Here is a 15,966-nt window from a genome sequence, read left to right as displayed (position 1 = left end):
CAAATTCAGATATGTGTTATTTACGCCAATAAACAAATTTGACTGCGAACTGAATATACTTGTAAATTTGGTTTACATCAACAACGATCACATTAATAGTTGACCTCTAACCTCTTATGAGTACCTGCTTATTTATATGCAATCACCCTCATATGTAGTCGTTCAGTCTCGATACATTGAAGTTGCCTATTTATATTTTTAGATGCATAATGAACCATTTGATGTTAGGCTAGAAATGAAACCCTACTATATCATAAATAGTCGTAAATCAATTGCAATATAAAGAGGAATGCTGAGTACCAATATAAAGAGGAGTACCAATTGGAATAGCTGTACTCAGATATTTCATGGCGGATAAAAGGGGACGTGGTTCCGATCAAGAAAATGTGTATAAAGAAAAGTGGTTCAGGGTTCATATTTGACCATTTTTAAAAAGGGGTAGCATAACTATCAAAACCATCCTGACGTATCAGCAATTGTATCGTGTATTTTTATTACGGTTACGGCCTCGTGAAATCGGAAGCCTGGTGACGACATATACAAATGAAACTTTGCATAGTCGGTGGCATAGGAATTTCGATAATACATTTCTCGGGAATTGTGTTGTTTTTTGGTCAGGTGTTATTGCTTTTTTTTATCATTCTTAATCTATTTGACTATTATGGCCATTTTTATTTTATTATGATAGAGCTGTAGGTGTATGGCTAATGCTCCTGCACTTGACCCCATTTTTGAAATTATGTTATAAGGCTTTATCGTTTTTGGGTATGTTAATAAAATGTCAACTTTCATTGAATTATGCAGGATAGTTTCTGAGGAGAAGATTTTTTAAAGTAATAACATCAAAAACAGCAAAAAACGTCCAAAAAGGGCAATAACTCCACCATGGGTCAACATATTTTCACCAAAAATTTACCGCATATAGATCTCATTATGCTGAATACATTTAACCAGTCAAAATTTGGTTAAACATAACAGATTTGGAGATATATGCAAAAATCTGCTGTCTGACCCCTGTGTTCTATTTTTAGTAACAGCTGCCATGTTTTTAACCAATCAAAAATTTAAACGGTTATTTTGTTAAGGATACCCTATAAAACAAAAAATACCAATTATCATTGAATTCTGTAGAGTAGTTTCTGAGGAGAAGATTTTGAGTTTTTATGAGCAACTCGGCGGGTGTTTCTAGAAAAACAGAGGACGCTTACCCTACCGGTGCACCTGGTCCATGCTCCGAGTTTTTAGTGGAGTTCGAGTTGCTCATTTGCTTTTATTACTTTGTATGTATGATTTTAGTTACTTTATGTTCTTTGTTGTGTATGTCTGTTTTCCATGTCTGGTCTTTGTCCCTGGATTACATTATTTTAATTACCGCTATAACCTTGGTTCCCTAGATTACTGTTTTAAAGTAATAACATAAAAAAAACGGCAAAAAACGTCCAAAAATGTCAATAACTCCAACATGGGTCAAAAGATATTTACCAAATTTTGACCACAGATAGATTTCATCATGCTGAATACTTTTCCCCATATCAGAATTTGGTTAAACCTAACCGTTTTGGAGATATATTCAAAAATCTGCTGTCTGACCCCTGTGTCCTATTTTTAGTAACGATAGCCATGTTTTTTAACCGATCAAAAATCCAAACGGTCAGTTTGTGCAGGATACTCTAGGGAACCACTATCTTACGTTTCATCCAAATTCATTCAGTAGTTTCAGAGGAGATGTTTGAAGAAATTGTTAACGACAACGACGACGGACGGCAAGTGATGGCAGTAGCTCACATGGTATACGGGCCAGGTAAGCTAAAAACTAAGAATGGCCAAATGGTAGTTTGTAGTGAATTTTTTGTGTTTTTTTTTTTAATGTCCTTCGTAATCAGAATGATGAATTTAAAAATAAAACATAGAGTTCAATATTAACCATTTATAACAAAAAGCTTGTGTTGAGATACGTTTGGTTTCGATCCCCATACTTTCCTTTTATTCCACATTTTTGCAATTTGACAATTTTTTTAGGTTTAAAAATGCCAACGGTCGATATAAATTGATTCAGTACAGGAGTACTTTGATTTTATTTGGTTGGCTAAATTGTGTATGTAGATCGTCTCTCTCTTTTTTTCTATTTTAACATTCAGTCCGTGATTTTGGATTTTGACATATTTGAATCATTCCACTGGAATATACATATGATATAATTGTATGTAATTTTAAGACCATAATTCGTTTATTTTGCCGATATTTGGTTTACACTGATTTACAGGTCGATGTGTTAATTTTTTTTGACTAATATTTTTCATATTATCGTTTCCTAGGTGGAAACACATTTCTTTCAAATAACTGTCTCACTAGCAAGAAAGAACTCTATCATTTGTTTTCTTGTATTATCACAAAACATAAAAAAAAACAAATTATGGTCTTAAAATTACATACAATTATATCATATGTATAAGAGATTAAACAATATCAGATTACAAATAAACTGATACACGTATGTTCATATGTATTTGATAATCAATTAACATGTGTTTGATAAAATATTCACATGTGTACATGTATTATACAATTTACATATATTTTGTAAACAGTTTAATATATTCAATATACAATCTTCATACATTTTATATACAGTTTACTTATTAAAACATAAGTATAGTATCACGTACAATGCAACCTGTCATTGCTGAAGAACGGAATATAAATCCCTGTTCGTCTAAACCAACAACTTCGGTAGTTTCTAACAAGTAAATCTTGTGGTCCAACCATTTAAAAAAGCGTCTGTCCCAATACAGTTCAGTTTTGACATGTTGAACATTGTAGTCGTGAATATCACGTGACACTTTTGTAGTCACGTTATACTTGTTATTCACTGTGAAATTCGGATCAATGAGGATAGTAGGATTTAAGACCTGGAATAGAAATAAAGGTTGGTTTCAACATTATATTTGTTTTATATTTTACCTTAAAAATGTGCTGAGAAGATTGCTATTGTCAGAAGATCTATCGCAATACCCGTTTGCTATCTAGAGTTGTAGTATTAACTGATCCGGTTAGATCACTATCACCTAAGAGTTATATCGAAAACATAATTTTAACTGTCGATAATTTTCATTTTTACATGTAGCAGATGATACTTAATATTGTCAAACGCACAGGAGCGGATCCAGACACTATGTAAAGGAGGGATGCCAGTTGGGGTTCCTCAGAAAAAAGGGGGCGCTAGTACATTGTTTACAATTTTTTGGTCAATTGTACACATGAAAGTGACAAATTTTCCTATAAAATTGAGCGTCAAACCTCTGCACCACTGGATCCGCCACTGACGCGTATTTCAATAAGAATACATAAATTTGCTAAATGTCAAATTGTGATTTTTAAATTAAGTTATTCAAACCATCAAATAGCATTATAATTTGTTATGATTATCAATTTTATCCAGTGTCGTAAAGTGCATGTGAAATGTAATAGGCAATTATTGCTCTCCATACTGACTAATCATTTTTCGTGGGATAAAGTCCAAAACATGACTTCGGCATTATAATGTTCCTTTCAGTGTAGCATTTTAAGATGAGGACAGTCATGATATATCAAAAAAGAACTTTTATTTCTGCTATTTAAAATACTATATTTTGCACAATACATTGTTTGTGGAAAGTAAAAATTTACACCCATCGGCAGTAGAAATATATTTTTGGTGACTGTAAAACCAATACAAAATCTTATAAATAAAAAAAAACCTAAGAAACAGACAACTAAATAAAACAGAAACAAAAACACATCAACTTTGATACCTCCTGATTTGTTAGTTGATACGAGTTCTTCATCATCTGTTGAATTTCCTGATGCATCGGAGAAGTAATTGGAGTACCCATCGCGGGTTTGTAACCAGTAAGTCCGTACAGCCCCACGGAATGCATTCTGGACATCTCTGTCGTTCTGTAAGTGACACATATGGAATTAGTTGGAAAATAAATTCTTTAAGCAATAAGCCCCAGTTGTTCAATTAACTTTAGTCATTCGTAATGTAAATGTTACGATAGACCCTTGTTTCTTTAAATTGTGAGCCTGAAACAAAATGTAGATATTATTGTTATCAGTTGATAGATGGAAATTATATACAAAGATCTAAATGCATTCCAAAGTGATTGAAAATATATATGTAAATGCATTCCAAAGTGATTGAATATATATATATATATTGCCTTTTTTTAAATCTTTTTTTGGAATCACGAGAAGTATTATTTCGTAGTCGATTATCAATATAAAGCAAAGATTTCAGTAATTTTTGTTGTGATGGTTACATGAATGTCAGTTTGACCGTTTAAATATTATTAAAGATACGCTGTCATCATAGTTAGTTTGAATAGTTATGATAATTACATGTTGGAAAATACTTATGTCAAAACTTTCAGAGAAGTTTAAGACGTCAAGACGATCAGAAATTATTTATATCCAATTTTAATGTAACTGCAAGTCTGTTAGACATATTACGAAAGTTAGGATACGGTATTGTGACGCATTCATACACGCGGAGAATATTTATTAAGTTTTAGGATTTTACCAGATCTGAAATGGACGTTTTGTTATTGGCAGTACTAGTATTAATAATTTAAAAAAGATCATTTGGATGATATCTATGATACAACTTAAAATTATATTGTTTTCATGCAAGGAATAAGCGGAGTACACATTTCGTCTATGTAAAAGTATTTACGTGTATTAGAAATGTGCGTTTAAGCCAGTCTTGGTATTAGGTCAGATAGGAGTAACGATGTATGTGATGAATCAGTTAGTGTAAGCAATGTGTTTTTCTGACGCAGTCGATATTGTTTTGAACTACGAGTTTTAATGTTTTGGTATCATGACCTTGCCGGGATCAACCCACAATCTCCAGAACTCGAGACGTACAAACTTGACTTTACATCAACAACAGCATTTTAACCAATATTTAAATAATGCATTTTTCTCGTCTTCTTCTTCTTGTTTTTTTTTTAATCGGAATAATAGAAATCGGAGAATTTTTTTTATAAAGTTTACTCAGGTTACTACCCTTTACTCCACTCAATATCTGGGATTTCTTTAGATATTTCATGGCCATAGTAGGATGTTAAAATGTTTTCCTCAGTTGTTGAAGACCATAGTTACCCTCATTTCATTATCTCTTCTCTCTTCCATCACAAATCCACCAATCAACATTAGAAGATCTCTCGTGGTATGGCTAACTTGAATTTTGTTCGCTAAAAATGACGAGATTCGTATAACACAGAAGCTTCAATGGTTCATGCATTAAGTTAACTCTTTATTAATATGGCATTCACATCTTATTATGACTGTTCAAGGGTATGGATATTACGGAAGTCTGTTAGGGTCACTTGAAAAAAAATATGCCGTAATTACGACATCCTATGTCAATATTTTGATACAGATATGTCAAACTTATGACATCGTATGTCAAAATTAAGACATCATATGTCTAAATAACGACATAGTACAATTATAACATAATTTCGTATAAATACATTTTTTTTTCAAGTACAGTAAGATATTGACTTCTATATACATGTATGCTTTTGCTTTTATGGTTCAGTTCGTAAAAACTCTGTCTGCATTGTACCCTCTACAATTTAAATGCAGGCGATTTCTTATGACTTGTATCGAAAAGTGACATTTAACTTTTTCAACAAACTTTATGTATAATGAACTAAATTTATGAGTGTTCAAACATTGAAGGTGGTTATGAATAATCACCTCTACCCTGCGATTCCATCTTAGATGCTATGCTAACGGTTTCACCAAATAGACAATACCGTGGCATTTTTGTTCCGACTACCCCTGCTACAACTGGACCTAAATAGAAAGAAGTTCAAATTCATGCGTTCAGAATATAAAATAATATCTTTCTTATTCTGGGAATTGAAAGCATTTTCTTTTGTCCTTTGATTTTCCACATAAGAACAAAGTGATAAAACCGTCTCGCAACGTGACGAAAGGTTAAGAAGATTAATAAGTGCTTATTAGTCGCTGTTGAAGTTCCTCAAATATACGTTCATTCTTCCAGTAACACACACATGCCACGTGATGCCCACGAAATAAAATAGGCATTCGATATCCAGACATGAATATGTTCACGTATGATGTTATTGAACAACTATTGGTGTATTTACCCTCCTATTTTGCTCCTATTTTGTGGAATCCGAATTGCTCATTTACTTTTGTTACTTTGTATGTATTATTACTTTATGTTCTATGTTGTGTTTGTCTGTTTTCCATGTCTGGTCTTCGTCCCTGGATTACATTTTCCCCGCTATATTCTTAGTTCCCTTGATTATTCTTCCCTATCAGTATAATTAGTTTTAGGCAAAAATATGATACAAAGCTCTACTGAAGCTCATGGAGCACCTTCCTTTTCGCTGTGGAACATCTCAAAACTCGAAAGCGAAAACAAAACTAAAGCCAACAAAAAATATCATAATTTTCTTCACTGAAGAAAAATACACTGTACCTGAAATCAGTAAAATCAACAAAAGAATGTCAGTAATTGCACGACAAACTGACATACAGATCCACGAATGGACGGATATTATAGGATTAAACACTGCTTTAATTTCCAGAATAAATCGAAATATGTAAAATTGGGCAAAACAAGCTTTGTGAGTAAACGATCCGATTTCATACATCCATATATTCTGGAAAAAACAATGTTTTATTTTGATAATCAGGGCCGTAGCGAACTGATCACTGATAGGTAATTGTACTTGGTTATCTGGTATGAATTCTGTTTAATTACAGGCTACAAGATGAAAATCAAAGGTTGTTTTTTTTAAGAGGGGGTGCGATCGCATTAGTCGCTCCCCTGGCTACGGCCTTGGTTATTCCAATCCTAAATTTGAACTATCTAAACTATATTTATCGTTATTTTTTTTTGTAGACTCATTCAGTAAATTGGCGTTGCAAATGATGGAAAATTCAATATCGGCAACATATAATTTTTTCTTTCAGTAGCCATGTTTGATCATAATATGCACACTGAATTTAGGTGTAATACCACTATTTAGGAAACCAGTTGCCTGCACATACAAGAAAGTAGTTCGTAATGACACGAAGTAGTCCCAATATCGCACCCTATAATTCTCCTTGTTTAGTAGAGGTATACCAAATTGGTGTCATCTGAAAGCTAAATAAATCAGCAATACTCTAAAAAAAAACTTCATTTTCTTTATACAGTGTAGGGCAAAACAATTCTGAACTAAAACTCTAGGCCCCTTGATATGGCTAAACTTCAAAACAAAAGTAGTGTTTTCTGCACCTGTCTACTTGCAATATCTGTTCTTTCTTAGAAGTCATATAAGGTATTTTGGTATTTTTATGAGAGTTAAGGTAAAGGGTGACCATCATAATGATACCCCTCTAGCACCATCTTCACTGATGTAAAATTGTTTGAGCCTTATAAAAGGCTGAATTTAACATAGAAAGTAATGGAGACCAGAAATAATGGTATGACACCTTTACACTCTCGTAAAAACTGTTGTAATAGCCGATGTCGTAAAAGGTTAACAACTAGTCATAAATCACGTAATGTTTCATGCTTATCAGATTGGAATCAAAGTGGAATACATGTACCATGGGTAAATAATCAAAGCGGAATACATGTACCATGGGTAAATAATCAAAGCGGAATACATGTACCATGAGTAAATAATCACACATTTAAGTTATTCTTACCAGAATGACAACCTATTCTAAGCTTGAATTTTGCTCCCGGTAGATGTGGTATCTCAATTTTTTTCACGTGGTCTAGAAGATCTAAGGCCATTGTTCCTATTTCTGATGCATGTCGTCTTCCGTTTCTCTTCGGAACACCTGTCAAAGACACATTTCAAAATTCAACGTTATTTATTTTTTCATAGCGTCATTGTGTAGAGTGAGAACTAGATAATCTTAGATGAAATGTTATGGCACAATGATACAATGTTTATCTGTCTCGCGACTAGCAGCCGGAAGCATATTAATATAATCATATTCACCCGAGCGTTCATCCGTCAGTCCGTCCGTCTGGAGAGAAACTATTTTCTCCCTCAATTTTTGGGCTACAGCTTTGACATGTGTTGTTCTCGAAACAAAAATGAGATAGATGGAGTTAGCATCTTCAATATTCAATAAGAGCACATGGCTTGATTTACGAATATCGTTTATTCTCCTCTATTTCCTGTATATATTTTATTATATTTGCAGATGCATCATCTGTATCTGCCAGGCACAAAAAATCTCTGAGACAGTCCTACTATTTCTCTATAATTCGTATGCTTAAATTTTACGTACGGGCATCTATTTTAGATTGGCGATGAATAGCTTAGACCAAGTATTGTAAAATACTCCGTACGTACCATGTGAAACGCATAAATATAAAACATTGCAGATTTCATTAAAAAACGGGAATAACAGAAAAAGGGGAGAGTTAAGCTAATTACCCGAGACAACCATGTACGCATCTCCAATGGTCTCAACTTTATACACATCGTAAACATCTATCCTTTCATCAAAACACAGATAAAGACCGTTCAACATATCAACCACCTGCAATGGCGAACTTTGCGCCGAAATCGCCGTGAATCCGACTATGTCGCTGAAAAATATCGTCGACTCATTATATTGCTCCGCGTCAATATATTCGCTCTTCTTGAGTCGTTCAGCAACTGACTTCGGCAACATCTGATAAAGCAGCATGTCTGTTAATTTCTTCTCTTTATTTAAAGCTCTTGTTCTGGAAAGGTGTTTACAAATTAGGCTAATCAGAGACACGTGAAAGTCACATAATAAATTATCAGACTTTGTCTTATTTTTGGTCCGCCATATTAGGATATTTTTTTATATAAATCGCGTGTTATTTTCCTGAAGCGATCTTAAATAGCTTTTTCCATTAAATCAAATGTTTAGGTGTTTGCTTCATTGCAGCATATCCCCAGAACATTAACTTTACAATATTTCATTTTCTCTTCTTTTCCCTATATTTATCCAAATATGACATTGACAATCTTACGAATATTTAAAAAAAAACGCTTCATTAAATGTTTAGAGGAATTTACTAATCCTCACTGCCAAATTTTCTTCTTACCTGTTAGCGATTGAGATAGAATACTTCTGGATCTCTGAGGTTAATGAGTAAACGGCAAACACAATCAAGGGACAGACAATTAGAATGACACCAAACACAATGCAGATAGTGATAACACTCTTTAACTCTTCCTCAGAGGCTTTGGCTAGGCTCTCGTCGATCGTCAGAGCTAGAGCGTTTTGAGTTCGAGTCAATACACCTTGGTATATCGTCATATTATCGAACCACATTTCTGCTTCTTTTATAGAAGCAGCCTCTTTTGAATAGTTATTTGATTTTATTCGATTCCTGAATTCTTCGATTCTTTCGCTTACATTTGGATTCTTGGCTAGCTCGAAGTTGTAAATATCGAAGGCAATCTGGGAGTAAAACCTTGCCGATTCGAATGTCACGTTTGCTCTGTCTTGATTTTCCATGAAGAGAAGATATTCAGCCCTGGTTTCGAAACCTCCGGTCGCATAGAACGACACGCCTAACGCCCGTTCCCTACCAAATAGTTCGCTTGATACTATAATTTCCTGATAAGCTACCACATCTTTCCACACAGAACCGGTACTCGACTCGCTCACGGAATCATACAACCATTTAAGGAGGACCATTATACTATTGGAGTAAAAATTAAGCTCAGTTTCCACAGACTGGTTGTATACATCGAGCTGATACCGGTGTTTGTTTAGGTACGATAGAAAGCGCTCCCGAGTTTCCATTTCTTCGACGATATCGTCACCCCGTGGCCACTTTGAAAGATTCTGAATGGCAAGGTCAGTATCCGGGTACCGCTGGAGTAAAAAATCTTTCGTTTCCGGTTTGATATTGCTAACATATAACGCGCTCATGTCACGCTCGAACTGTATCGTCCGGAGCAAAGCACCAAGCTCAATACTGAAGGAGAGAAGTTCTCGTACGCTGGATGAGCTGATGTAATTATCGATGGCTATGATGAAGGTATTGGCGGTCATGCCGGTTATAACCAGGACGGGGATCATAACTACTGATAGCATTTTTATCATTTGCTTCCGTTTTCCAGCATCAGTGATTGGGTTGCCTTGTAAATATTTAAGAACTGATTGTTAAAGGTGGCTATTGCCGCCAAAATTCTAATTAATGCAAAACACATATTTTATAACAACCAAACGAACGATGCTATACTACTTTAACAATGTGACTAGTTTCAATTTTAAATAATATATTTTAAATACAGGGAAAATGTCAAATATCTTGCCTGTGCGGTGGTGAAATTATGGGTAATTGCAATTTATTGGAGCTTTTTTTGTTGGAACCAAATACGATATGTTTTTTCTCATGAATAAACATAATGATATCGTGTTATGACTTGATGTGTACTTTTGTGAATTAATTTTCAACACGAATCGTAAAATGTGTCAGGTTTTGCATTATATTTCATATGAATTTACATGTATCTTTTAGTTAAGTAGAAAACTAAGTAGTAACAAAAGCGTGAAATACACTGTTCTAATTTTATAGACTTTTCCTTTTTATATCTTTCCACGGATTTTAGAAAATAGAACACAATTGTGGCATTTTTTATGTTGAATGGATGCAAAAATTCTTTACCAGGATCACTGTAATCAAAGTGTTACACCGAGCATCCCATGCGAGGCTAACGATAGACGTCCAGTAAAACCGGAATAGGTATCAGACAGTCCCGGAGAAATGGGTCAGGGAAGTGAATTCAAAGTGAAAGTAGCCTTTAAATTATTTTTAAGATATGTAATTAAAAAAAATCAAGATAATATTAAAAAAAAGAATCATTTACAGATCTAGATCCGGTACGCTGAATTATTTAGAGAAATGAAAAACCGTTTTACTTATCGTATCTCGCCCCTTTCAGCTATCATCCCTTATCAATGCATTAACAAAAGTAAAAAAAAGTTTATAAGTGCAGTGCTTGGTTGTCGACTGTGTCTAACTCATATTAGGTATTTCATATAATTGCGACAGTTTTTTGTGTTTAAATTTTGCAGACGGTACCTTTCGAAAAAGAAGTATTTCAATAAAAATAAATGAATAATATTTACTAATTGTGATTTTTATATTCATATATTTTTAAGGTTAAACATATGACACACTGTTTTGTAAAATCCGAAATTAATCTTTTACAAATGTCTTAAATTGTCGAAAGTAGTAGATACCATACATACTTATTTTTACTGAAACGTGTAGTTACCACTTATGGAAAAATCTATTACAGATTTTTAAAAAAAACGCACTCATTTCTGTTTCGCATTTTGTTAGTGGCAAATGTATGATTAGCAAATTGGCCTAACTATGACTATATTTTTGAAATACTTAATTTTGTTACATGAATCATCTCCGAAACGTAAAATAAACAACTTTGGACAATAGAAATGGAATTTGCACACAACTCTGTGGTCAAAGTGTCGTATTCAAAATTTTCTCCCATTCTAAGCCAATGCACGATCAAAAAAAATCACGCACATTTGAAGCAGCGGATGGTGATTAAATTTTTGTTTTGTGAGTTTTCCTGCCATTTAGCATTTTCCAAGTTTTCTACAGATTTCATGGGAAAACCGATTCTCCTTCAGCCTTTCCTTGATTTAAGTTATTTCTCCACTCTCTATGGTAAAATCAATATTTTAACATGATCGCTAAAGATAGCATGTTGATAACTTTCATTTTACCTTCTCGAGTTGGGAAATAATCTAAACTTTGTGCACTCAATACCGAAGGAGAATTTTTATATCCGAAATTTCCAGTTTTTATAGTTGTAGAAAGATTTGTTACATGTATCATGGATTCACTTTATTGATGGAATGTGATCGATAGGCGAAATACTTATTAAAAAAATAGATACCTCTACAGAAAGCGTCACACTTGGTTGCAATTTGTCTCACACTAAGCATGTCCATGATGGAGTCATTGATTTCTGACGGAGTCAAGGACAATGTCGATTGACTTGACTCTGATCTGGTAGGTGTCTTCTTTGTAGGGTTGATTTTAGAAGTTCCCATGATTCCCATGTCGACACAACAGTTTTTTTTTAAAAATCACTTCTTTAATAGTTATAAGAGGACAATTTAATATCAGCCGCCCAAGGATAAAAACTTCTTTAGTCTGAAATTGTATAATAGTAATAACGATTAAGTAAATGAATTAGGATTTTTATAGTTTTCGAACATTTTAGACTAGATGACATCTGTGCTTTAGTAATTTCTGATTAAGTCTTCGTTACATTTTTTTTAAATTGACATTTGTTTGTATCCTTGTATAGTTTCATATTCATCGTGTATCATGATTTCATTTGTCACTTGCTAAAGAAAACTATTGACCAAACTTTACGATAAACGTGATGACTTTTCATTCAGAATTCTCAACATTCTTTTCATCTGTGGCAACATTCCTTCAGCACCTGCGTATGGAGTGTTCATATCACAACTCATACATTATGCCAGAGCTTGCCGAAACTAAGCAGACTTTTTGTATCGCGCTAGAATTCTAACAAATAGGCTTCTGGAACAGGGTTATGTTGTTACAAGATTGAAGTCATCACTACAGAAGTTTTATGGTCGTCATCATCAACTCGTGGATCGTTATGGTGTATCCATCTGCGCCATGAAAACTGATTTATTCAACGTGTCATAGTTTTCCTTTCCTCTTTCGCCTACCCTGGAGTTGATTTTTTATGAGCAACTCGGCGAATGTTTCTAGAAAGCAGAGGACGCTTACCCTACCGGTGCACTTGGACCATGCTATAACCTTGGTTTCACTTGATTATTCTTTAATCTTTAACAAAAGTACCAAAGTCGGCTTGTTTCATTAAGGGAGACAAAATATTTGTAATATCGTGATGATAAGCCGTCATAAAAATGTTTATATTGTGATTGTTATGATGAGATTTTTTTTTTTCATTTTTATAAGGAGACCAAATGGCTTTTGCGTATTCAATAAATATGTGAAACATAAAACACAAATAACTGTGTAACCCAGGTCTTAACCATAAATACCATCCTTCATTTACCTATAACTTTATCTAATAGAATATTCAATACACTATTACACTATTTTACTTCACCGAAATAATGTTAATAAATTGTTAACTCAAATTTATGGAAAACTTTTTAAACTACTTACACGAAAAATGTTTAAAACAGTACAAGTTAAGTAATTTTCAATATTTACCTCTGATTTATCTCTCAGTTGAAAAACGGTGAATGTTATTGACGCTTCATTATTCACTTTCCACGTTTCCATGACGATTTTTAAAGTGTTAATTGAAGTTTAAATTAAATCGATTTTGAAGCATGTATTTTACCATACACAGGCTTTGGAGGACACCACATAAAAAAATACCAAAACAAAACAAAACAGAAACAAAACAAAAACAAAAAACAACCACGCGTAACAAAAACAAAAACACACATACATAACAAAACAAAAAAAAACATACAAAAATTTAACAAAAATACACAAACATATCTGAAACAAAGAAGAAAATACTGAATTCTGTTGATAGGTCGACACCATTTACATGAAAAAAAAAAACGTCCCTTTAGCCCTAAAAATTTGAATGTCAACAAAAATTGCAATTATTCAAAATAAAGAAAACAATAAATTATTGTAACAATTCCTTAATAGGCTGATTTCTTCCGCTGATAAAAAAATCTACATATTATGGAGGTAACTTCAGTATAAATGACTACTCTTAGAATACCTGAAATATTCTTATTATTTTAAAAAGAAATACAATGAAGTCTTGCCAGAGTAAATAACTTGTGAATATGTTTTCCACGGGAGTAGGAACTTCAGTTGCTTTTTGTGCACCAATTGTGCATGACAGACCTCTTGAGGTGTGCGATTGTACATAGCTGATACTAATATTGGATCTAAGTGATATAATTCGATTCTTTAATTTCAATATACCCTTTCAATAGATAAAAAGCATACCATTGATATTTGAACACAAGTTTTTTATGATAATATCAGAGAAATCGAGATGTTTTATGTTCTTCCAGGAGAGACTTTGCAGGCAATACATGCATTGAATTATTCTCATGAGGGATAGATATGGTGTATTTTAACAATAAGAAATAAGTGTATTTCAACCTGTCCAAATCCTACTCTTAAAAAGGCAAAGTAGACACACGTGACATTGTCCCATTTCAAGTACTGCTTCAAAGCACGTCTCGGTGTTTGCTCATTAACTATGAAAATGTTATTCAGTACTGCCAAAATGTTACTATCATCTTATTTTAAAAAACGCACTTTTTTTCTTCCTTTTTACCTTTTTTGCGTGTTAATATTTTAATTGTTTTATTCTTTGCAAAAATGCAAAAATTTCATTACATTTATATACGATTTTACGTAATATTGTACCCCACAATAAAGAAGGACATTTACTATAATTTAGTTAAGAATTTGGTGGGTGCAAAACAACTCAGGCCAAGACCATTCGAACCGTCTCCCTACCAAGGATGATGGTTGTGATTTACCGTCTATGTACTGGATTCCTAAACTCCACAAGCATCCATACAAACAACGTTTCATATCTGGATCTGCAAAATGTACCACCAAACCTCTTTCAAAACTTTTAACTTCTATATTCACAACTGTCAAAGTCCTACCACAACACTTGTTACTCCCGTAGTGGTATTAATTCAATGTGGATCCTGAAAAATTCGAAAGATCTTTTGGAGAAAATCAGTTCAAGACTATTATCTGAATATAATAGCATTAAAACCTATGATTTTTCAACAATGTATACTTCTATTTGCCATACTCAGTTAAAATCCCGACTTAAAAACATTATACATCGCTGTTTTTCCACAATATGTTACACCTAGATACAAATATATAGTTCTTGGTAGAGATTCCTCATATTTTGTAAGGAATAATTCCAAATCTGCTTTCAAGTATACAGAGGAAGTTTACAAAATGCTGGAATTTTTAATCGACAACATATTTGTCCAGTGTGGTGGCCGTGTTTTTAAACAAACGGTCGGAATTCGAGTGGGAACAAATTGTGCTCCTTTAATTGCTGAACTATTCCTTCACTCTTATGAGGCTGACTTTATAGCTGATCTTATCCGAAAGAAAGAATTTCGTTTGGCTAGATCCTGTAATCTCAGTTTCCGCTATATAGATGACGTATTATCTTTAAACAATCCTAATTTCGGGGATTTGATACATTGCATCTACCCCAAAGAACTTGAGATAAAGGATACTACAGACACTGTGAAGTCGGCCTCATATCTTGACCTACACTTAGAAATCGATGGCAAAGGAAAACTATTGACCAAATTTTACGACAAACATGATGACTTTTCATTCAGAATTGTCAATTTTCCTTTCATCTGTGGCAACATCACTTCAGCACCAGCGTATGGAGTGTTCATATCACAACTCATACATTATGCCAGAGTTTGCCGATACTATGCAGACTTTTTGTATCGCGCTAGAATTCTAACAAATAGGCTTATGGAACAGGGTTATGTTGTTACATGATTGAAGTCATCACTGCAGAAGTTTTATGGTCGTCATCATCAACTCGTGGATCGTTATGGTGTATCCATCTGCACCATGAAAACTGATTTATTCAACGTGTCGGGTGTTTCTAGAAAGCAGAGGACGCTGACCCTACCGGTGCACCTGGTCTATGCTCCCAGTTTTTAGTGGAGTCCGAGTTGCTCATTTGCTTTTGTTATTTTGTATGTATGATTTTAGTTACTTTATGTTCTTTGTTGTGTATGTCTGTTTTCCATGTCTGGTCTTTGTTCCTGGATCACATTCTTTTGATTACCGCTATAACCTTTGCTCCCTTGATTACTTTTTCGACAAAAAAAATACAACTTGGACCACCAAAAAGGCCTAATCGG

At 33.6% G+C, this 15,966-nt stretch overlaps 1 protein-coding gene across 1 annotated transcript; it reads right to left on the bottom strand.

Moving 5' to 3' along the window:
* Positions 1-2,496: 2,496 nt before the first annotated feature.
* LOC148613021 (uncharacterized) lies at positions 2,497-12,114 on the bottom strand. Its single transcript, XM_088590571.1, has 8 exons — positions 11,949-12,114; positions 9,113-10,157; positions 8,469-8,761; positions 7,723-7,860; positions 5,749-5,847; positions 5,146-5,237; positions 3,792-3,936; positions 2,497-2,909 (listed from the first exon to the last, which is right to left on the bottom strand). The coding sequence occupies exons 1-8, from the start codon at positions 12,112-12,114 to the stop codon at positions 2,884-2,886; spliced, it is 2,004 nt and encodes a 667-aa protein (XP_088446697.1). The 3' UTR covers positions 2,497-2,883.
* Positions 12,115-15,966: the final 3,852 nt, after the last annotated feature.

This window comes from Perna viridis, chromosome 7 (genome assembly GCF_037379345.1).
Source record: "Perna viridis isolate PV_CMFRI_1.1 ecotype Kerala chromosome 7, ASM3737934v1, whole genome shotgun sequence".
NCBI lineage: Eukaryota > Metazoa > Mollusca > Bivalvia > Mytilida > Mytilidae > Perna > Perna viridis.
This window is presented reverse-complemented; position numbering and strand designations above follow the sequence as displayed.